This window comes from Primulina eburnea, chromosome 7 (genome assembly GCF_022965805.1).
Source record: "Primulina eburnea isolate SZY01 chromosome 7, ASM2296580v1, whole genome shotgun sequence".
In the NCBI taxonomy this organism is placed as follows: Eukaryota; Viridiplantae; Streptophyta; class Magnoliopsida; order Lamiales; family Gesneriaceae; genus Primulina; species Primulina eburnea.
The window spans coordinates 15,877,347-15,901,165 of NC_133107.1; the positions used below are offsets into that span (position 1 = coordinate 15,877,347).

General features: G+C 42.1%; 1 protein-coding gene across 1 annotated transcript; it reads right to left on the reverse strand.

The window, feature by feature from the left end:
• Window positions 1-271: 271 nt before the first annotated feature.
• LOC140835727 (uncharacterized) lies at window positions 272-2,229 on the reverse strand. Its single transcript, XM_073201133.1, has 3 exons — window positions 2,074-2,229; window positions 1,449-1,820; window positions 272-733 (listed from the first exon to the last, which is right to left on the reverse strand). The coding sequence occupies exons 1-3, from the start codon at window positions 2,227-2,229 to the stop codon at window positions 272-274; spliced, it is 990 nt and encodes a 329-aa protein (XP_073057234.1).
• Window positions 2,230-23,819: the final 21,590 nt, after the last annotated feature.

Consider the following 23,819-nt stretch of genomic DNA (forward strand, 5'->3'; position numbering starts at 1 on the left):
TGTCCTCAATGTATAGAAATAAAGAACACGACAACACATACCTCGCGCACGAGTGTCAGAACTCGGGGCTCGAATCATCATTCGCAGCATCTTCATCATCATCGTCCATGGGCTGTGGCGGTGATAGATCTGGTGGTGGGTAAAATGAACAACTAATGGAGTAAAATAAAATAAAATAATAAAACAAAATGAATGCTAAAATATAAAATTGTGAATTGCCTCCCACACAACGCTTAGTTTAACGTCGTTAGCTCTACTGTCACTACATTGCTCAAGATCGGTCGTGAGAACTTTCAGATGCCTTGATTTCCACCATTTGACCTTCAACTTCCATGGTCAACTTTCCTCGTTTCACGTCAATGAAGGCTCCAACAGCAGCCAATAATGGTCGCCCTAGAATGACGTGAACGTTATGACTATTCTCAATATCAAGTACCATGAACCATGCTAGAGCCTTCAATTTATCAATCCGGAGTTCAAAATCTTCCACAATACCCAGCGGTGTCCTGACCGATTTATCTGACATCTGCAAGCTTAGTCCTGTGGGCTTTATCATGCTCCATCCAAGTTTCCCGTAAAGAGAACTTGACATTATATTCACGCTCGCTCCTGAATCACAGATAGCATTTTCCACCAATTTACCTCCTATTTCACATCGTACAATAAATTCACCGGGATCTAGTAACTTCTGAGGATGATTTCTTCGTGTTCCTTCGGTGAATTCACCTTCCACCTGATCTGCAAACTCATTATTAGTGTGTAGGTTCTTGAGATCTTCAAGACCTTTTTTCTTTTGAAATTTAGCTTGTAATTGTAAAAATATTTGGGGGTAGGGAAGTAAAGAAATATCAATGCATTGATTTAAATCATACCTCTCATATTTCTTACCTCGGACTCTTTTGGGTGGAGTTAGCTTTTCATCCCAGCTGGGTGTGCGATCAATTTTTCTCTTCTCCTTCTATCATCTTAATCTGCTCATGATGTATAAAGATAGCATTCACTTCCCTCACATTTGGGTTTGCAGTGTTTCGTATTGCGCCTGATGGTTGAGACGTGAGTTGCTTCGTTATCTTCCCCACTTGCGACTCGAGGATTTTCAAAGAAGCACCAATATTTGCCATGTGTGTTACTAGGTTGTCAAGCCTAGACTCAGTCCTAGCCATCCTCTTGCCAGATTCAGCAACAAATATTCCAACCAAATCCTCAAATTATTGCTTCCCTTCCCCATTTGATGTATTGAACTCCGGTGGAGGATTCAATACATTCTTAGTATTCGCGTATGAAAAAATTTCATGGTTTCTTAAACCAGGATGATAAGTGTTAGGGGGAGGGTTACCTCGATATCCTCCATAGCCTCCAAAATTTTTGTTGTTGATGTATTGAACGTCTTCTGGAGATTGTGATTCTTCAACAACAAACGATGGTCCCTCAGTGTTTGATGTACTCACTTTATTCATGGTTGCTATCTGTGTAGTCAACGCTGAGACTTGCGCGGTGAGTGATGTGATAGGATCCACTGCATAAACTCCAGCTGTCCTCTTTACACCTGACCTTTCAGACGCCCATTGGTAGCTATTAATAGTCATCTGCTCAAGCAAATCATAGGCTTGAGCAGGAGACTTGGCAAAGATTGTGCCACCTGCCGTTGCATCCACTGTTGTCCGTGTCTGACCATTCAACCCGTTATAGAATAGCTCAATCTGTACCCAGTCTTCAAAGCCATGATTCGGGAACCTACGCAACAACTCCTTATACCTCTCCCATGCCTCGTAGAGCTGCTCAAAGTCAGTTTTCCTGAAGCTACTGATCTCAATCTTCAACTGTGCAGACTTTGCAGGGCGAAATATTAAACAGAAATTTCGTTGCCAACAATTGCCACGTTGTGATGTTCCCCGGCATCAATGATTGGAGCCATCCTCTATCTTGGTCCCTAACAGAAAAAGGAAACAAGCGCAGTCGAATAATATAATCAGAAACACCATTTATTTTTACCGTGTCCGTGATCTCCAAGAATGTTCTGAATTGTAGATGAGGATCTGCAGTAGTGGCTCCCCCAAACTGGTTCTGTTGAACCATGTTTATTAATGCGGGCTTAAGCTCGAAATTGTTGGCGTTGATGGTTCCTCGAGAAATGCCAGAATAGTGCGCGTTGATCACTGGTCGGAAGTGATATCTGATTGGTATAGCCTCAAGCGGCATCTGTCGGTCATTCTCTCTGTTATCAGTCATCGCTTTGAATTCTTCCCTTCTCGCTTTTCTTAACCTTCTCACAGTTCGTTCGATCTCTGGATCAAAAATAAGCTAGTCTGGATTTTGCGATCATAGCATGCACTGTCAAACAGAAAAAAAAATGAACAACCCAATAAATAAATAAATAAAATAAAGCTCTAAATTAAAATCTAGACTAATTGGTAACAATACTAATATAAATTCAAATTTGACACTCCCCGGAAACGGAGCCAAAAACTTATTGCATATTTTCTTGATTGCTCGCAAGCGCACGACGTCAAGTTGTAGTAAAATGTAATTTTGAGCACAAGTGTCGATCCCACGAGGAGTGTGTATAAAAATGTATATCAGTTCTTGTAATTAAAATAGTCTCAATTTTATTTAGAATAATCAATTAAAAAGTTGGTTTGCTTGATCGAATTAATTGAAAACAAAGGATTAATCTAATCACCGAATTGAGAAATCACAATGAGAGAGAATATCTAGAGAAATGATTTCACCAAGTTTCCACGAAAGTTATTCCTAGTAAATTTATATTCCTGAATTCTAATTATTTAATGACTAAGAGCCCTTAATTATTTTATTTCCCATTTCCCAAGTGACGAATAAATTGTACCAATCAAACTTCGATTCTAATATTCCTAATTAAAATCTAAGTTTCATTGATAAATGCAAACAATGTTCTTACCTAAGCCTCACTAAAGTTATACGCTTTCCGGACGCTATAAACATTCAACGATGTGTTTCTAATGATCTATAATCCTAGTCCCTCTCCCGAGTTATAGAATTAATCAAACAACATACAATTTATGGCCAGTAAATTGGAGTGAAATAAAAGTAGATAACACAATTAAACAAGACCGGAATTCAATCAAATAAACTACTGTGTCAAATCATCGTATCAACAAAGCTACATCATTCTCTAGACTAGAAAATTAGTTCATCACGAAATCCAAGAAAAAACAAGATATGTTCAACGTTTTAGACATCGCAACACAATAAAATAAAGAAGCGGAAGTAGAGATGACAAATTAGAAGTGGCATCTCTGTCCCCGGAGTCGTTGTTCTTCGTATTCATGATCTCTCTTTGTCCGTCTTTTCGGGTTGTTCGTTTGTTCTGCAGCTCCTGTGTGTCAGTTTCTCTCACGGCGGCTCGAGTCCTCGCTTCTGACCTAAGAATCGCGCTTTTATAACTTTCTGGAACGCGCCGCGTGCGGTTGCGCGCGCCTTGCTGCTCGCTAGCCCCTGTATGTGTGCGCGCGGTTGCGCGCGAGCTTTTACCTTGTGGCTCATGTCTGCGCGCGCGTGGCTGCGCGTGAAAAGGCGCGGCCGCGCGCGCACCTCTGGATCTTCTAGGACTTCAGCGCGCGCGGGTGCGCGTGAAGTGGCGCGCCTGCTAGTCTCTCGATGTAAGGCTTGAGATTTTTAGTCTTCACTAAGGCGATACTCGGAGGATATGAGTATGCATGACAGGTAATGAGAAGTACTAGAATTATTAGTCCTCATTGACGTGAAATTCAAAGATATGACTATGCATGATATCTTATGAAAAATACTAAGTGAGATGAGAAAATATTCAAAATAGGATAGAACAGATGGCGCACATGCGCAAAGAAATGCACGCATATGCGCGAAAATTTCAGTAGCATCGGCGCAGATGCGCGAAGAAATGCGCGCATATGCGCGACCCATCCAGAGACATTGGCACACATGCGCGAGATAAGGCGCGCATCTGCGCGACAACTCCAGAAGCTTTGGCGCATATGCGCGAGGTGTGGCATTGCCGAGACCCGTAGGTCTCGCGCATATGCGCGAGTGATGTCGCGCATATGCACGAGACGTGTAATACAAAGAATGAGCCATGTGTTCCTTGCCATGCAATTTAAAGGGTCGAAGCTTCATTCAGATTGAGACCACCGAGAGAAAGAGGAATAAGTTAAGAAAAGCTTCAAAGTTTTCTCCATCACTTAAAATTGTGATTTTGTAAGATTCGTACATCCAAACTTTAATCCGATTTCGGTTTTGAGTTCCTCTCATCACTAGCTACAAGAAGATGTAAGTATCTTTAAATTTCAGCATGTTCTGAATTGTAGATGTTGGGGAATGCTTGATATGATAGAGATTATGTGCTCATATGATTGTAGTGATTGTAGAACCATAAACGGATCGATTATCGGATGTCATATGCAATTGTTACGATTTTCCAGCATGTTTAGAGTTAAATATGCAGATTTTGAGTACTTTCATATGCTTATGATGATGTTTATGAGTTAAGAATTATGGATTGGTGATATATGTTGAGAGTTGGATTGATCGGTATCGAGAAATTACGTCGTTATGCCGTCAAATTGTACCGAGGTCAAGTTTGAATTGGATACGTGTTGATTGAGACTAGAGATTGATAGAATATGTATCAACATGTCCATTTCAGATTCGATATTGACAGATCCGCCTTCGAGACTTCAACTACGACACAGATTGTGCGACGAAAAGTATAATTCATGTTTTGTTTGGGGAAGACACAACTCAAATGAGATTCAATTTGAGTTTCCCAACAAAATCACATATTAGATTTATTGTTTATCTCTTTGATATGATTGAGAATTGATTATAGATTTATATACAAATATCTTGATATGATCATGCTTTGTCTATAGATTTATATTCAAGCATTGAGATAGGAGAGTCATTGACAGATTTGTCAAACTAGACGTTCGGTGTATCGACGCATAGGAGCAGACTTCCTCCGATTGTAGACATTAGATACAGACACGACCGAAGTCTAGGAATAAGACGTACAGTTACCCCGATTGGGAGGGTAGGTAACACACAGTGACGTCTTATTCACACCGAGATCCCTAGAGTAGAGTCGGATTGAGTCAAGACATGATTTGATTGATATTGCATGCGTATGTTGCTTTGATTTCATAGACTATGGAACCTATTGCTTTTTATATATTATTCATGATGATTTGTTTCATGATTTACATTTTGTTTATGCATGCATACCATGTTTTATAATGGGATTTGTTCTTACCGGAGTTTCGGCTCTTGTTATGTCTGTATGTGTGCATAACAATAGGTGGGGCAGGATCTGGGTCACGACAGAGATGAGATTGAGATAGCGTGGTGACTCCGTATGCAGAAGATCACTAGTGGTATCAGAGCAATAGGTTCTGTATATGACATGTATATTATATGTATTGTAATTCAATAAAGAAAGATATTATGCTTAGTATTTACATTTGAATTAATGCTAAAAAGCGAAAATTTGACCCACATTTTGAATAAAGATCCGATTAATCCCGAAAAGAACTGAGTTAGAACCTGGGTCCCCACAACAGGTGGTATCAGAGCAATAGGTTCTGTAGACTGAGATAGAATAGAATGAGCGGGGTAGATCGAGTCATCTTCCTTGCTTTTACTGTGCTAACATGATTTATTGCTTTCCCTATTATGTGTTGTACCGTATCTGAGTTGATTTACAGCATATAATTGCCAAGACTGAATCAGAACCGATTCTGGATCAGAGGTATATGATCAGAGGAGGGCTGAGACAGATTGTATAGCCTGTGTACTAATTTGTTTGATAATCAGATATGCCGCCTAGAAGTATACCGCAACCAGCTGCAGGTCAAGTGCCAGAACAAGGGAGTACATCAGGTACTCAGATGGATGTGACCGCCACACCTATGGAGACTCTATTGAAGCGGTTTCAGTCGTTCCGACCCCCGACTTTGAAAGGCACTGAGAATGCAGCGGATTGCGAAACCTGGCTGGATGATATAGAAATGTTATTTGAATCACTTGCCTATACAGATGAACGTAGAGTAAAGCTGATTGGGCATCAATTGCAAGAAGTGGCCAAGAGTTGGTGGCTAACGGCGAAACGAGCCCTAGAACATCGAGGTATTGATATTACTTGGAAAGTCTTTAAAGATGAATTTTATCAACGTTTCTTTCCAGTGTCATACCGAAAAGACAAAGGGGCAGAGTTCGCCAACTTGAGACAGGGGCAATGGAACATAGAGGAGTATGTTGCCAAGTTTTCTTCCTTGCTTCGATTTGCACTACATGTAGCAGGGAATGACGAGGCGGTCGCCGATCAATTCATAAATGGTTTGAATCCGAATATCTTCACCTTAGTGAACACGGGGCGACCCAACACTTTTTTTGAGGCGCTGAACCGAGCGAAGGGAGCAGAGGCTGGCTTGATTAGGCAGCGAGGAGCTTCCTATAGTGTTCAGGGTCAGAGACCGCCACCGCCCGCCGTACAGTTTCCACTACCTCCTCCTCGATTTGATAGTGGAAACAGTAGTAGTGGCAAGAAGGATTCGTTGAAAGCTAAGGGTAAGCAGTTTAAGAGAGCAGAGAGAAGTTCGTCGAGCTCCAGTGGATCAAGACAGAGAGGTCCTGGCCAGAGTTTAGATTATGCAGGTGCGCATTGCAGTTCTTGTTGAGGTAGGCATGCCACTGAGCAGTGTCAGGGAGTCATGGGCCGCTGTAACTATTGCAGACAGCCGGGACACTTCGCCAGAGTTTGTCCCCAAAAAGGTGCCCAGAGATTTCAGAGTCCAGGGTCATCAGCCTCAGTGACTCAGCCCGAGAGGCAAGCTTCGTCTGTCCATTCCTTCCAGCCCACGCCTACACAGTCCCAGCCTAGAGCCAGAGGTGGCCAGACAGTGAGCCAACCTCCCAGACAACAAGCTCAGGTGTTTGCATTGACAGAGGAGCAAGCACAGGATGCGCCAGACGATGTGATTGCAGGTAACTGTTTTCTTTGCGGTTATCCTGCATATGTGTTGATAGATACAGGTGCATCACATACATTTATATCAGAACGTTTTGCATTGTTGCATTCCTTGCCTGTCGAGTCATTGCCTTGTATCGATGATTTATTTGATCAGTTGCAGGGATCCTCTGTTTATCCCAAGATCGATTTGAGATATGGATATCACCAGCTGCGAGTACGAGATATTGATATACCAAAGACAGCATTCCAAACCAGGTATGGAAATTACGAATTTTTTTCATGCCTTTTGGGTTAACGAATGCTCCAGCGTTGTTTATGGGGTTGATGAACCGTGTCTTTCAGAGATATTTAGATGAGTTTGTGATTGTTTTTATTGATGACATTCTGGTGTATTCTAAGAGTATGACGGAGCATGCCGATCATTTGAGGATTGTGTTGCAGACATTGAGTAAAGAGAGATTGTATGCAAAACTGTCCAAGTGTGAATTCTGGTTGAGACATGTCTTCTTGGGTCATATTATATCTGGAGATGGTATTTCTGTGGATCCTAGTAAAGTTGAGGCTGTGATCAGTTGGCCGAGACCGACTTCTGTGCCAGAGATACGCAGTTTCATGGGTCTAGCAGGGTACTATAGACGATTCATCAAAGATTTCTCCAGCATTGCGAAACCGATTACCCAGTTGACGCAAAAGAATACACCATTTGTGTGGTCTGAGGATTGCGAGTCTAGCTTCCTAGAGTTCAAGAAGAGGCTGACCACCGCACCTGTCGTGATGATTCTTTCAGGTACTGGTTATTTCGTTGTATAATGTGATGCATCCCACAGAGGGCTAGGATGTGTTCTTATGCAGCGGGGTCATGTAATCGCAAACGCCTCTAGACAGCTGAAGCCACATGAGACCCGATACCCAATTCATGATCTTGAATTGGCGGCTATCGTGTTTGCATTGAAGATCTGACGTCATTATCTCTATGGCCAGAAGTTTGAGATTTACTCTGATCATAAAAGGCCGAAGTATCTGTTTTCTCAGTTAGAGTTGAACATGAGGCAGCGTAGATGGCTTGATCTACTGAAAGATTTTGATTGCGAGATTAAGTATTATCCAGGGAAGTCAAATGCAGCAGCGGACGCCTTGAGTCGAAAGGTATGTTCCTTATCCTTATCTATGATAGGTGTTTCAAATATGATTGAAGATTGTTGCTTGTCGGGTTTAGCATTTGATACAGCTAGTAGACCTCTACGACTTGCTTCGATTCAAGTTGAACCAGATTTGATTATGCGAATCAAAGAAGCGCAGAGAACTGATCAGAATGTTCAGAAGTCGATTCAGATGGTCAGATTGGGACATCAGTCAGAATATCAGGTACATGATAATGTTCTGTACGTGAATAACCGTCTTGTGGTGCCAGATGTTTCAGAATTGAAACAATAGATATTGTCAGCAGCGCACTGAAGTCGGTTCAGTATTCATCCTGGTGGCAGAAAAATGTACAATGATCTGAAGACACAGTTCTGGTGGAAACAGATGAAGTCAGTTATTGCCGAATATGCGTTAAAGTGCTTGAATTGCCAACAGGTGAAGGTCGAGAGAAAAGAGCCCGGAGGTTTACTTCAGAGTTTGTCTATTCCTGAATGGAAATGGGATCACATTTCCATGGATTTTGTGACGAAGTTACCTCGATCATCCCGGGGTTGTGATGCGATTTGGGTTGCGATAGAAAGATTAACCAAATCAGCTTGTTTTATTCCGTACAGAATGATGTACAGACATGATCAGATGGCCGAGATATGTCCGAGAGGTAGTCAGATTACATGGTGTGCCGAAGTCTATTGTATCAGATCATGATCCACGATTCACTTCTCACTTCTGGCATAGTTTGCAGCAGGCTTTAGGTACGACATTGCACCTGAGTACTGCTTATCATCCTCAGACAGACGGACAGTCCGAGCGGACTATCCAGACTTTAGAAGATATGCTGAGAGCTGTAGTACTAGACTTTGGTACTAGTTGGCAAGATTCAATACCTTTGTGTGAATTCTCGTACAACAACAGCTATCAGACGAGCATCGAAATGGCACTGTTTGAAGCCTTGTATGGCAAGACGTGCAGATCTCCGCTATACTGGGATGATATATCTGAGGTACCAGAACTTGGGCCTGATATGATTCGTGAAATGACTGAGAAGGTGAAGATCATTCAGAAGAGAATGAAGACATCACAAGATAGGCAAGCCAAGTATGCGAACGTCAGACGTAGACCGTTAGTATTTCAGCAGGGAGACAGAGTATTCTTGAAGATCTCTCCTTTCACAGGCGTTGTCAGATTTGGCAAGCGTGGGAAGTTGTCTCCTAGATACATTGGTCCTTACGAGATTCTTGAAAAGATTGGCAATAGAGCTTATCGACTTGCTCTTCCTCCTTCTTTACATGGAATACACGACGTTTTTCATGTATCGATGCTGCGCAGATATATGCCTGATGCTTCTCATGTCATTCAACCTGACGAAGCTGAGCTAGATCAGATGTTGAGTTATGTTGAACAACCGATACAGATTCTTGATCGAAAAGAGAAGCAGCTCAGAACGAAGACTATTCCGTTAGTGAAAGTCCAGTGGAGTCGTCATGGTATCGAAGAAGAGACTTGGGAGACAGAAGCAGATATGAGACAGAAACATCCCGAGTTATTTATGTGATGTGAGTATTTCTTCAGTTTTGATTTTATTACCACTTATACTTGCATTGATAGATTGCCTGCGATTTCGAGGACGAAATCATTTCTTAGATGGGGAGAAATGTAAGGCTTGAGATTATTAGTCTTCACTAAGGCGATACTCGGAGGATATGAGTATGCATGACAGGTAATGAGAAGTACTAGAATTATTAGTCCTCATTGACGTGAGATTCGAAGATATGACTATGCATGATATCTTATGAAAAATACTAAGTGAGATGAGAAAATATTCAAAATAGGACAGAACAGAACAGATGGCGCACATGCGCAAAGAAATGCACGCATATGCGCGACAATTCCAGTAGCATCGGCGCACATGCGCGAAGAAATGCGCGCGTATACGCGACCCGTCCAGAGACATTGGCGCACATGCGCGAGATAACGAGCGCATATGCGCGACAACTCCAGAAGCTTTGGCGTATATGCGCGAGATGAAGCGCGCATATGCGCGAGGTGTGGCATTGCCGAGACTCGTAGGTCTCGCGCATATGCGCGAGTGATGTCGCGCATATGCGCGAGACGTGTAATACAAAGAATGAGCCATGTGTTCCTTGCCATGCAATTTAAAGGGTTGAAGCTTTATTCAGATTTAGACCACCGAGAGAAAGAGGAGTAAGTTCAGAAAAGCTTCAAAATTTTCTCCATCACTTATAATTGTGATTTTGTAAGATTCATACATCCAAACTTTAATCCGATTTTGGTTTTGAATTCCTCTCATCACTAGCTACAAGAAGATGTAAGTATCTTTAAATTTCAGCATGTTCTGAATTGTAGATGTTGGGGAAAGCTTGATATGATAGAGATTATGTGCTCATATGATTGTAGTGATTGTAGAACCGTAAACGGATCGATTATCGGATGTCATATGCAATTGTTACGATTTTCCAGCATGTTTAGAGTTAAATATGCATATTTTGAGTACTATCATATGCTTATGATGATGTTTATGAGTTAAGAAGTATGGATTGGTGATATATGCTGAGATTTGGATTGATCGGTATCGAGAAATTACGTCGTTATGCCGTCAAATTGTACCGAGTTCAAGTTTGAATTGGATACGTGTTGATTGAGATTAGAGATTGATAGAATATGTATCAACATTTCCATTTCAGATTCGATATTGACAGATTCGCCTTCGAGACTTCAACTACGACACAGATTGTGCGACGAAAGGTATAATTCATGTTTTGTTTGGGGAAGACACAACTCAAATGAGATTCAATTTGGGTTTCCCAACAAAATCACATACTAGATTTATTGTTTATCTCTTTGATATGATTTGGATTTGTTTATAGATTTATATTCAAATCTCTTGATATGATCATGATTTGTCTATAGATTTATATTCAAGCATTGAGATAGGAGAGTCATTGACAGATTTGTCAAACTAGACGTTCGGTGTATCGACGCATAGGAGCAGACTTCCTCCGATTGTAGACATTCGATACAGACACGACCGAAGTCTAGGAATAAGACGTACAGTTACCCCGATTGGGAGGGTAGGTAACAGACAGTGACGTCTTATTCACACCGGGATCCCTAGAGTAGAATCGGATTGAGTCAAGACATGATTTGATTGATATTGCATGCATATGTTGCTTTGGTTTCGTAGACTATGGAACCTATTGCTTTTTATATATTATTCATGATGATTTGTTTCATGATTTACATTTTGTTTATGCATGGATACCATGTTTTATACTGGGATTTGTTCTTACCGGAGTTTCCGACTGTTGTTATGTCTGTATGTGTGCATAACAATAGGTGGGGCAGGATCTGGGTCACGACAGAGATGAGATTGAGATAGTGTGGTGACTCCGGGCGCAGAAGATCACTAGTGGTGTTGTACTATATTTTTTGTACTACTTATGGTTTATGGTTTGTATTAAACACTAGTGATATGTTTGTAGTAGAATATGACATGTATATGACATGTATATTATATGTGTTGTAATTCAATAAAGAAAGATATTATGCTTAGTATTTACATTTGAATTAATGTTAAAAAGCGAAAATTTGACCCACATTTTGAATAAAGATCCGATTAATCCCGAAAAGAACTGAGTTAGAGCCTGGGTCCCCACAACAGGTGGTATCAGAGCAATAGGTTCTGTATACTGAGATAGAATAGAATGAGCGGGGTAGATCGAGTCATCTTCGTTGCTTTTACTGTGCTAGCATGATTTATTGCTTTCCCTATTATGTGTTGTACCGTATCTGAGTTGATTTACAGCATATAATTGCCAAGACTGAATCAGAACCGATTCTGGATCAGAGGTATATGATCAGAGAAGGGCTGAGACAGATTGTATAGTCTGTGTACTAATTTGTTTGATAATCAGATATGCCGCCTAGAAGTATACCGCAACCAGCTGCAAGTCAAGTTCCAGAACAAGGGAGTACATCAGGTATTCAGATGGATGTGACCGCCACACCTATGGAGACTCTATTGAAGCGGTTTCAGTCGTTCTGACCCCCGACTTTGAAAGGCACTGAGAATGCAGCGGATTGTGAAAGTTGGCTGGATGATATAGAAATGTTATTTGAATCACTTGCCTATACAGATGAACGTAGAGTAAAGCTGATTGGGAATCAATTGCAAGAAGTGGCCAAGAGTTGGTGGCTAACGACGAAACGAGCCCTAGAACATCGAGGTATTGATATTACTTGGAAAGTCTTTAAAGATGAATTTTATCAACGTTTCTTTCCAGTGTCATACCGAAAAGACAAAGGGGCAGAGTTCGCCAACTTGAGACAGGGGCAATGGAACATAGAGGAGTATGTTGCCAAGTTTTCTTCCTTGCTTCGATTTGCACTACATGTAGCAGGGAATGACGAGGCGGTCGCCGATCAATTCGTAAATGGTTTGAATCCGGATATCTTCACCTTAGTGAACACGGGGCGACCCAACACTTTTTTTGAGGCGCTGAACCGAGCGAAGGGAGCAGAGGCTGGCTTGATTAGGCAGCGAGGAGCTTCCTATAGTGTTCAGGGTCAGAGACCGCCACCGCCCGCCGTACAGTTTCCACTACCTCCTCCTCGATTTGATAGTGGAAGCAGTAGTAGTGGCAAGAAGGATTCGTTGAAAGCTAAGGGTAAGCAGTTTAAGAGAGCAGAGAGCAGTTCGTCGAGCTCCAATGGGTCAAGACAGATAGGTCCTGGCCAGAGTTTAGATTATGCAGGTGCGCATTGCAGTTCTTGTTGAGGTAGGCATGCCACTGAGCAGTGTCAGGGAGTCATGGGCCGCTGTAACTATTGCAGACAGCCGGGACACTTCGCCAGATTTTGTCCCCAAAAAAGTGCCCAGAGATTTCAGAGTCCAGGGTCATCAGCCTCAGTGACTCAGCCCGAGAGGCAAGCTTCATCTGTCCATTCCTTCCAGCTCACGCCTACACAGTCCCAGCCTAGAGCCAGAGGTGGCCAGACAGTGAGCCAACCTCCCAGACAACAGGCTCAGGTGTTTGCATTGACAGAGGAGCAGGCACAGGATGCGCCAGACGATGTGATTGCAGGTAACTGTTTTCTTTGCGGTTATCCTGCATATGTGTTGATAGATACAGGTGCATCACATACATTTATATTAAAACGTTTTGCATTGTTGCATTTCTTGCCTGTCGAGTCAATGTCTACTGTAGTGTCTATTTCTTCTCCTTTGAGAAGTGGTCTTATATCTGTGACTTGAGTTGGACACTGTATACTACAGTTTGAGGGACATGAGATTGATTTAGATTGTGTTGTACTTGGCTTATCTGATTTTGATTGTATTGTCGGGATTAACGTGTTGACTAAGTACAGAGCTACCGTAGATTGCTTTCACAAGATTGTCAGATTCAGACCTGAAATGACAGAGGAGTGGAAATTCTATGGTAAGGGTTCCAGATCTCGGATTCCCTTAGTGTCTGCTTTGACTATGAGTAGATTGTTACAGAAAGGAGCAGAGGGGTTCCTTATTTATTCTGTAGATCTACAGAAATCGAGCCCGGCATTGGCAGACTTGCCAGTAGTACGGGAGTTTGCAGATGTATTTCCTGACGAGATTCCAGGATTACCTCCAGCCCGAGAGGTAGATTTTAGTATTGATCTTATTCCAGGTATCGTCCCTATTTCTAGAGCTCCGTATAGGATGGCGCCGATAGAGCTGAAAGAAAGAACTGAAAGCACAGTTAGAAGATCTTCTAACCAAGGGATATATCAGACCTGGTGTATCTCCTTGGGGCGCACCAGAGCTATTTGTACGAAAGAAAGACGGTTCTATGAGATTGTGTATAGATTACAGGCAACTGAACAAGGCGACGGTAAAGAACAAGTACCCATTGCCTCGTATCGATGATTTATTTGATCAGTTGCAGGGATCCTCTGTTTATTCCAAGATCGATTTGAGATCTGGATATCACCAGCTGCGAGTATGAGATATTGATATACCAAAGACAGCATTCCAAACCAGGTATGGACATTACGAATTTATTGTCATGCCTTTTGGGTTAACGAATGCTCCAGCGTTGTTTATGGGGTGATGAACCGTGTCTTTTATAGATATTTAGATGAGTTTTTGATTGTTTTTATTGATGACATTCTGGTGTATTCTAAGAGTATGACGGAGCATGCCGATCATTTGAGGATTGTGTGGCAGACATTGTGAAAAGAGAGATTGTATGCAAAACTGTCCAAGTGTGAATTCTGGTTGAGACAGGTTGTCTTCTTGGGTCATATTATATCTGGAGATGGTATTTCTGTGGATCCGAGTAAATTTGAGGCTGTGATCAGTTTGCCGAGACCGACTTCTGTGCCAGAGATACGCAGTTTCATGGGTCTAGCAGGGTACTATAGACGATTCATCAAAGATTTCTCCAGCATTTCGAAACCGATTACCCAGTTGACGCAAAAGAATACACCATTTGTGTGGTCTGAGGATTGCGAGTCTAGCTTCCTAGAGTTGAAGAAGAGGCTGACCACCGCACCTGTCTTGATGAATCCTTCAGGTACTGGTTATTTCGTTGTATATTGTGATGCATCCCACAGAGGGCTAGGATGTGTTCTTATGCAGCGGGGTCATGTAATCGTATACGCCTCTAGATAGCTGAAGCCACATGAGACCCGATACCCAATTCATGATCTTGAATTGGCGGCTATCGTGTTTGCATTGAAGATCTGGCGTCATTATCTCTATGGCGAGAAGTTTGAGATTTACTCTGATCATAAAAGCCTGAAGTATCTGTTTTCTCAGTCAGAGTTGAACATGAGGCAGCGTAGATGGCTTGATCTACTGAAAGATTTTGATTGCGAGATTAAGTACTATCCAGGGAAGTCAAATGCAGCAGCGGACGCCTTGAGTCGAAATGTATGTTCCTTATCCTTATCGACGATAGGTGTTTCAAATATGATTGAAGATTGTTTCTTGTCGGGTTTAGCATTTGATACAGCTAGTAGACCTCTACGACTTGCTTCGATTCAAGTTGAACCAGATTTGATTATGCGAATCAAAGAAGCGCAGAGAACTGATCAGAATGTTCAGAAGTCGATTCAGATGGACAGATCAGGACATCAGTCAGAATATCAGGTACTTGATTATGTTCTGTACGTGAATAACCGTCTTGTGGTGCCAGATGTTTCAGAATTGAAACAACAGATATTGTCAGCAGCGCACTGTAGTCGGTTCAGTATTCATCCTGGTGGCAGAAAAATGTACAATGATCTGAAGACACAGTTCTGGTGGAAACAGATGAAGTCAGATATTGCCGAATATGTGTCTAAGAGCTTGAATTGCCAACAGGTGAAGGTCGAGAGAAAAGAGCCCAGAGGTTTACTTCAGAGTTTTTCTATTCCTGAATGGAAATGGGATCACATTTCCATGGATTTTGTGACGAAGTTACCTCGATCATCCCGGGGTTGTGATGCGATTTGGGTTGCGATAGAAAGATTAACCAAATCAGCTTGTTTTATTCCGTACAGAATGATGTACAGACATGATCAGATGGCCGAGATATGTCCGAGAGGTAGTCAGATTACATGGTGTGCCGAAGTCTATTGTATCAGATCGTGATCCACGATTCACTTCTCACTTCTGGCATAGTTTGCAGCAGGCTTTAGGTACGACATTGCACCTGAGTACTGCTTATCATCCTCAGACAGACGGACAGTCCGAGCGGACTATCCAGACTTTAGAAGATATGCTGAGAGCTGTAGTACTAGACTTTGGTACTAGTTGGCAAGATTCACTACCTTTGAGTGAATTCTCGTACAACAACAGCTATCAGACGAGTATCGTAATGGCACTGTTTGAAGCCTTGTATGGCAAGAAGTGCGGATCTCCGCTATACTGGGATGATATATCTGAGGTACCAGAACTTGGGCCTGATATGATTTGTGAAATGACTGAGAAGGTGAAGATCATTCAGAAGAGAATGAAGACATCACAAGATAGGCAAGCCAAGTATGCGAACGTCAGACGTAGACCGTTAGTATTTCAGCAGGGAGACAGAGTATTCTTGAAGATCTCTCTTTTCAGAGGCGTTGTCAGATTTGGCAAGCGTGGGAAGTTGTCTCCTAGATACATTGGTCCTTATGAGATTCTTGAAAAGATTGGCGATAGAGCTTATCGACTTGCTCTTCCTCCTTCTTTACATGGAATACACGACGTTTTTCATGTATTGATGCTGCGCAGATATATGCCTGATGCTTCTCATGTCATTCAACCTGACGAAGCTGAGTAGATCAGACGTTGAGTTATGTTGAACAACCGATACAGATTCTTGATCGGAAAGAGAAGCAGCTCAGAACGAAGACTATTCCGTTAGAGAAAGTGCAGTGGAGTCGTCATGGCATCGAAGAAGCGACTTGGGAGACAGAAGCAGATATGAGACAGAAACATCCCGAGTTATTTATGTGATGTGAGTATTTCTTCAGTTTTGATTTTATTACCACTTATACTTGCATTGATATATTGCCTGCGATTTCGAGGACGAAATCATTTCTAAGAGGGGGAGAAATGTAAGGCTTGAGATTATTAGTCTTCACTAAGGCGATACTCGGAGGATATGAGTATGCATGACAGGTAATGAGAAGTACTAGAATTATTAGTCCTCATTGACGTGAGATTCGAAGATATGAATATGCATGATATCTTATGAAAAATACTAAGTGAGATGAGAAAATATTCAAAATAGGACAGAACAGATGGCGCACATGCGCAAAGAAATACACGCATATGCGCGACAATTCCAGTAGCATCGGCGCACATGCGCGAAGAAATGCGCGCATCTGCGCGACCCGTCCAGAGACATTGGCGCACATGCGCGAGATAAGGCGCACATATGTGCGACAACTCTAGAAGCTTTGGCGTATATGCGCGAGATGAAGCGCGCATATGCGCGAGGTGTGGCACTGCCGAGACCCGTAGGTCTCGCGCATATGCGCGAGTGATGTCGCGCATATGCGCGAGACGTGTAATACAAAGAATGAGCCATGTGTTCCTTGCCATGCAATTTAAAGGGTTGAAGCTTTATTCAGATTGAGACCACCGAGAGAAAGAGGAATAAGTTCAGAAAAGCTTCAAAATTTTCTTCATCACTTAGAATTGTGATTTTGTAAGATTCATACATCCAAACTTTAATCCGATTTCGGTTTTGAGTTCCTCTCATCACTAGCTACAAGAAGATATAAGTATCTTTAAATTTCAGCATGTTCTGAATTGTAGATGTTGGGGAAAGCTTGATATGATAGAGATTATGTGCTCATATGATTGTAGTGATTGTAGAACCATAAACGGATCGATTATCGGATGTCATATGCAATTGTTACGATTTTCCAGCATGTTTAGAGTTAAATATGCATATTTTGAGTACTATCATATGCTTATGATGATGTTTATGAGTTAAGAAGTATGGATTGGTGATATATGCTGAGATTTGGATTGATCGGTATCGAGAAATTACGTCCTTATGCCGTCAAATTGTACCGAGGTCAAGTTTGAATAGGATACGTGTTGATTGAGATTAGAGATTGATAGAATATGTATCAAAATTTCCATTTCAGATTCGATATTGACAGATTCGCCTTCGAGACTTCAACTACGACACAGATTGTGCGACGAAAGGTATAATTCATGTTTTGTTTGGGGAAGACACAACTCAAATGAGATTCAATTTGGGTTTCCCAACAAAATCACATACTAGATTTATTGTTTATCTCTTTGATATGATTTGTATTTGTTTATAGATTTATATTCAAATCTCTTGATATGATCATGATTTGTCTATAGATTTATATTCAAGCATTGAGATAGGAGAGTCATTGACAGATTTGTCAAACTAGACGTTCGGTGTATCGACGCATAGGAGCAGACTTCCTCCGATTGTAGACATTCGATACAGACACGACCGAAGTCTAGGAATAAGACGTACAGTTACCCCGATTGGGAGGGTAGGTAACAGACAGTGACGTCTTATTCACATCGGGATCCCTAGAGTAGAGTCGGATTGAGTCAAGACATGATTTGATTGATATTGCATGCGTATGTTGCTTTGGTTTCATAGACTATGGAACCTATTGCTTTTTATATATTATTCATGATGATTTGTTTCATGATTTACATTTTGTTTATGCATGCATACCATGTTTTATACTGGGATTTGTTCCTACCGGAGTTTCCGGCTGTTGTTATGTCTGTATGTGTGCATAACAATAGGTGGGGCAGGATCTGGGTCACGACAGAGATGAGATTGAGATAGTGTGGTGACTCCGGACGCAGAAGATCACTAGTGGTGTTGTACTATATTTTTTGTACTACTTATGGTTTATGGTTTGTATTAAACACTAGTGATATGTTTGTTGTAGAATATGACATGTATATGACATGTATATTATATGTGTTGTAATTCAATAAAGAAAGATATTATGCTTAGTATTTACATTTGAATTAATATTAAAAAGCGAAAATTTGACCCACATTTTGAATAAAGATCCGATTAATCCCGAAAAGAACAGAGTTAGAGCCTGGGTCCCCACAACAGGTGGTATCAGAGCAATAGGTTCTGTATACTGAGATAGAATAGAATGAGCGAGGTAGATCGAGTCATCTTCGTTGCTTTTGCTGTGCTAGCATGATTTATTGCTTTCCCTATTATGTGTTGTACCGTATCTGAGTTGATTTACAGCATATAATTGCCAAGACTGAATCAGAACCGATTCTGGATCAGAGGTATATGATCAGAGAAGGGCTGAGACAGATTGTATAGCCTGTGTACTAATTTGTTTGATAATCAGATATGCCGCCTAGAAGTATACCGCAACCAGCTGCAGGTCAAGTGCCAGAACAAGGGAGTATATCAGGTACTCAGATGGATGTGACCGCCACACCTATGGAGACTCTATTGAAGCGGTTTCAGTCGTTCCGACCCCCGACTTTGAAAGGCACTGAGAATGCAGCGGATTGCGAAACCTGGCTGGATGATATAGAAATGTTATTTGAATCACTTGCCTATACAGATGAACGTAGAGTAAAGCTGATTGGGCATCAATTGCAAGAAGTGGCCAAGAGTTGGTGGCTAACGGCGAAACGAGCCCTAGAACATCGAGGTATTGATATTACTTGGAAAGTCTTTAAAGATGAATTTTATCAACGTTTCTTTCCAGTGTCATACCGAAAAGACAAAGGGGCAGAGTTCGCCAACTTGAGACAGGGGCAATGGAACATAGAGGAGTATGTTGCCAAGTTTTCTTCCTTGCTTCGATTTGCACTACATGTAGCAGGGAATGACGAGGCGGTCGCCGATCAATTCGTAAATGGTTTGAATTCGGATATCTTCACCTTAGTGAACACGGGGAGACCCAACACTTTTTCTGAGGCGCTGAACCGAGCGAAGGGAGCAGAGGCTGGCTTGATTAGGCAGCGAGGAGCTTCCTATAGTGTTCAGGGTCAGAGACCGCCACCGCCCGCCGTACAGTTTCCACTACCTCCTCCTCGATTTGATAGTGGAAGCAGTAGTAGTGGCAAGAAGGATTCGTTGAAAGCTAAGGGTAAGCAGTTTAAGAGAGCAGAGAGCAGTTCATCGAGCTCCAGTGGGTCAAGACAGAGAGGTCCTGGCCAGAGTTTAGATTATGCAGGTACGCATTGCAGTTCTTGTTGAGGTAGGCATGCCACTGAGCAGTGTCAGGGAGTCATGGGCCGCTGTAACTATTGCAGACAGCCGGGACACTTCGCCAGAGTTTGTCCCCAAAAAGGTGCCCAGAGATTTCAGAGTGCAGGGTCATCAGCCTCAGTGACTCAGCCCGAGAGGCAAGCTTCGTCTGTCCATTCCTTCCAGCCCACGCCTACACAGTCCCAGCCTAGAGCCAGAGGTGGCCAGACAGTGAGCCAACCTCCCAGACAACAGGCTCAGGTGTTTGCATTGACAGAGGAGCAAGCACACGATGCGCCAGACGATGTGATTGCAGGTAACTGTTTTCTTTGCGGTTATCCTGCATATGTGTTGATAGATACAGGTTCATCACATACATTTATATCAGAACGTTTTGCATTGTTGCATTCCTTGCCTGTCGAGTCAATGTCTACTGTAGTGTCTATTTCTTCTCCTTTGAGACGTGGTCTTATATCGGTGACTTCAGTTGGACACTGTATACTACAGTTTGAGGGACATGAGATTGATTTAGATTGTGTTGTACTTGGCATATCTGATTTTGATTGTATTGTCGGGATTGACATGTTGACTAAGTACAGAGCTACCGTAGATTGCTTTCACAAGATTGTCAGATTCAGACCTGAAATGACAGAGGAGTGGAAATTCTATGGTAAGAGTTCCAGATCTCGGATTCCCTTAGTGTCTGCTTTGACTCTGAGTAGATTGTTACAGAAAGGAGCAGAGGGGTTCCTTATTTATTCTGTAGATCTACAGAAATCGAGCCCGGCATTGGCAGACTTGCCAGTAGTACGGGAGTTTGCAGATGTATTTCCTGACGAGATTCCAGGATTACCTCCAGCCCGAGAGGTAGATTTTAGTATTGATCTTATTCCAGGTATCGTCCCTATTTCGAGAGCTCCGTATAGGATGGCGCCGATAGAGCTGAAAGAACTGAAAGCACAGTTAGAAGATCTTCTAACCAAGGGATATATCAGACCTAGTGTATCTCCTTGGGGCGCACCAGTGCTATTTGTGCGAAAGAAAGACGGTTCTATGAGATTGTGTATAGATTACAGGCAACTGAACAAGGGGACGGTAAAGAACAAGTACCCATTGCCTCGTATCGATGATTTATTTGATCAATTGTAGGGATCCTCTGTTTATTCCAAGATCGATTTGAGATCTGGATATCACCAGCTGCGAGTATGAGATATTGATATACCAAAGACAGCATTCCAAACCAGGTATGGACATTACGAATTTATTGTCATGCCTTTTGGGTTAACGAATGCTCCAGCGTTGTTTATGGGGTTGATGAACCGTGTCTTTCAGATATATTTAGATGAGTTTTTGATTGTTTTTATTGATGACATTCTATTGTATTCTAAGAGTATGACGGAGCATGCCGATCATTTGAGGATTGTGTTGCAGACATTGAGAAAAGAGAGATTGTATGCAAAACTGTCCTAGTGTGAATTCTGGTTGAGACAGGTTGTCTTCTTGGGTCATATTATATCTGGAGATGGTATTTCTGTTGATCCAAGTAAATTTGAGGCTGTGATCAGTTGGCCGAGACCGACTTCTGTGCCAGAGATACGCAGTTTCATGGGTCTAGCAGGGTACTATAGACGATTCATCAAAGATTTCTCCAGCATTGTGAAACCGATTACCCAGTTGACGCAAAAGAATACACCATTTGTGTGGTCTGAAGATTGCGAGTCTAGCTTCCTAGAGTTGAAGAAGAGGCTGACCACCGCACCTGTCTTGATGATTCCTTCAGGTACTGGTTATTTCGTTTTATATTGTGATGCATCCCACAGAGGGCTAGGATTTGTTCTTATGCAGCGGGGTCATGTAATCGCATACGCCTCTAGACAGCTGAAGCCACATGAGACCCGATACCCAATTCATGATCTTGAATTGGCGGCTATCGTGTTTGCATTGAAGATCTGGCGTCATTATCTCTATGGCGAGAAGTTTGAGATTTACTCTGATCATAAAAGCCTGAAGTATCTGTTTTCTCAGTAAGAGTTGAACATGAGGCAGCGTAGATGGCTTGATCTACTGAAAGATTTTGATTGCGAGATTAAGTACTATACAGGGAAGTCAAATGCAGCAGCGGACACCTTGAGTCAAAAGGTATGTTCCTTATCCTTATCGACGATATGAGTTTCAAATATGATTGAAGATTGTTGTCTGTCGGGTTTAGCATTGATACAGCTAGTAGACCTCTACGACTTGCTTCGATTCAAGTTGAACCAGATTTGATTATGTGAATCAAAGAAGCGCAGAGAACTGGTCAGAATGTTCAGAAGTAGATTCAGATGGTCTGATCGGGACATCAGTCAGAATATCAGGTACATGATTATGTTCTGTACGTGAATAACCGTCTTGTGGTGCCAGATGTTTCAGAATTGAAACAACAGATATTGTCAGCAGCGCACTGTAGTCGGTTCAGTATTCATCCTGGTGGCAGAAAAATGTACAATGATCTGAAGACACAGTTCTGGTGGAAACAGATGAAGTCAGATATTGCCGAATATGTGTCTAAGTGCTTGAATTGCCAACAGGTGAAGGTCGAGAGAAAAGAGCCCGGAGGTTTACTTCAGAGTTTGTCTATTCCTGAATGGAAATGGGATCACATTTCCATGGATTTTGTGACGAAGTTACCTCGATCATCCCGGGGTTGTGATGCGATTTGGGTTGTGATAGACAGATTAACCAAATCAGCTTGTTTTATTCCGTACAGAATGACGTACAGACATGATCAGATGGCCGAGATATGTCCGAGCGGTAGTCAGATTACATGGTGTGCCGAAGTCTATTGTATCAGATCGTGATCCACGATTCACTTCTCACTTCTGGCACAGTTTGCAGCAGGCTTTAGGTACGACATTGCACCTGAGTACTGCTTATCATCCTCAGACAGACGGACAGTCCGAGCGGATTATCCAGACTTTAGAAGATATGCTGAGAGCTGTAGTACTAGACTTTGGTACTAGTTGGCAAGATTCACTACCTTTGTGTGAATTCTCGTACAACAACAGCTATCAGACGAGTATCGAAATGGCGCTGTTTGAAGCCTTGTATGGCAAGAAGTGCAGATCTCCGCTATACTGGGATGATATATCTGAGGTACCAGAACTTGGGCCTGATATGATTCGTGAAATGACTGAGAAGGTGAAGATCATTCAGAAGAGAATGAAGACATCACAAGATAGGCAAGCAAAGTATGCGAACGTCAGACGTAGACCGTTAGTATTTCAGCAGGGAGACAGAGTATTCTTGAAGATCTCTCCTTTCAGAGGCGTTGTCAGATTTGGCAAGCGTGGGAAGTTGTCTCCTAGATACATTGGTCCTTACGAGATTCTTGAAAAGATTGGCGATAGAGCTTATCGACTTGCTCTTCCTCCTTCTTTACATGGAATACACGACGTTTTTCATGTATCGATGCTGCGCAGATATATGCCTGATGCTTCTCATGTCATTCAACCTGACGAAGCTGAGCTAGATCAGACGTTGAGTTATGTTGAACAACCGATACAGATTCTTGATCGAAAAGAGAAGCAGCTCAGAACGAAGACTATTCCGTTAGTGAAAGTCCAGTGGAGTCGTCATGGCATCGAAGAAGCGACTTGGGAGACAGAAGCAGATATGAGACAGAAACATCCCGATTTATTTATGTGATGTGAGTAGTTCTTCAGTTTTGATTTTATTACCACTTATACTTGCATTGATAGATTGCCTGCGATTTCGAGGACGAAATCATTTCTTAGAGGGGGAGAAATGTAAGGCTTGAGATTATTAGTCTTCACTAAGGTGATACTCGGAGGATATGAGTATGCATGACAGGTAATGAGAAGTACTAGAATTATTAGTCCTCATTGACGTGAGATTCGAAGATATGAATATGCATGATATCTTATGAAAAATACTAAGTGAGATGAGAAAATATTCAAAATAGGACAGAACAGATGGCGCACATGCGC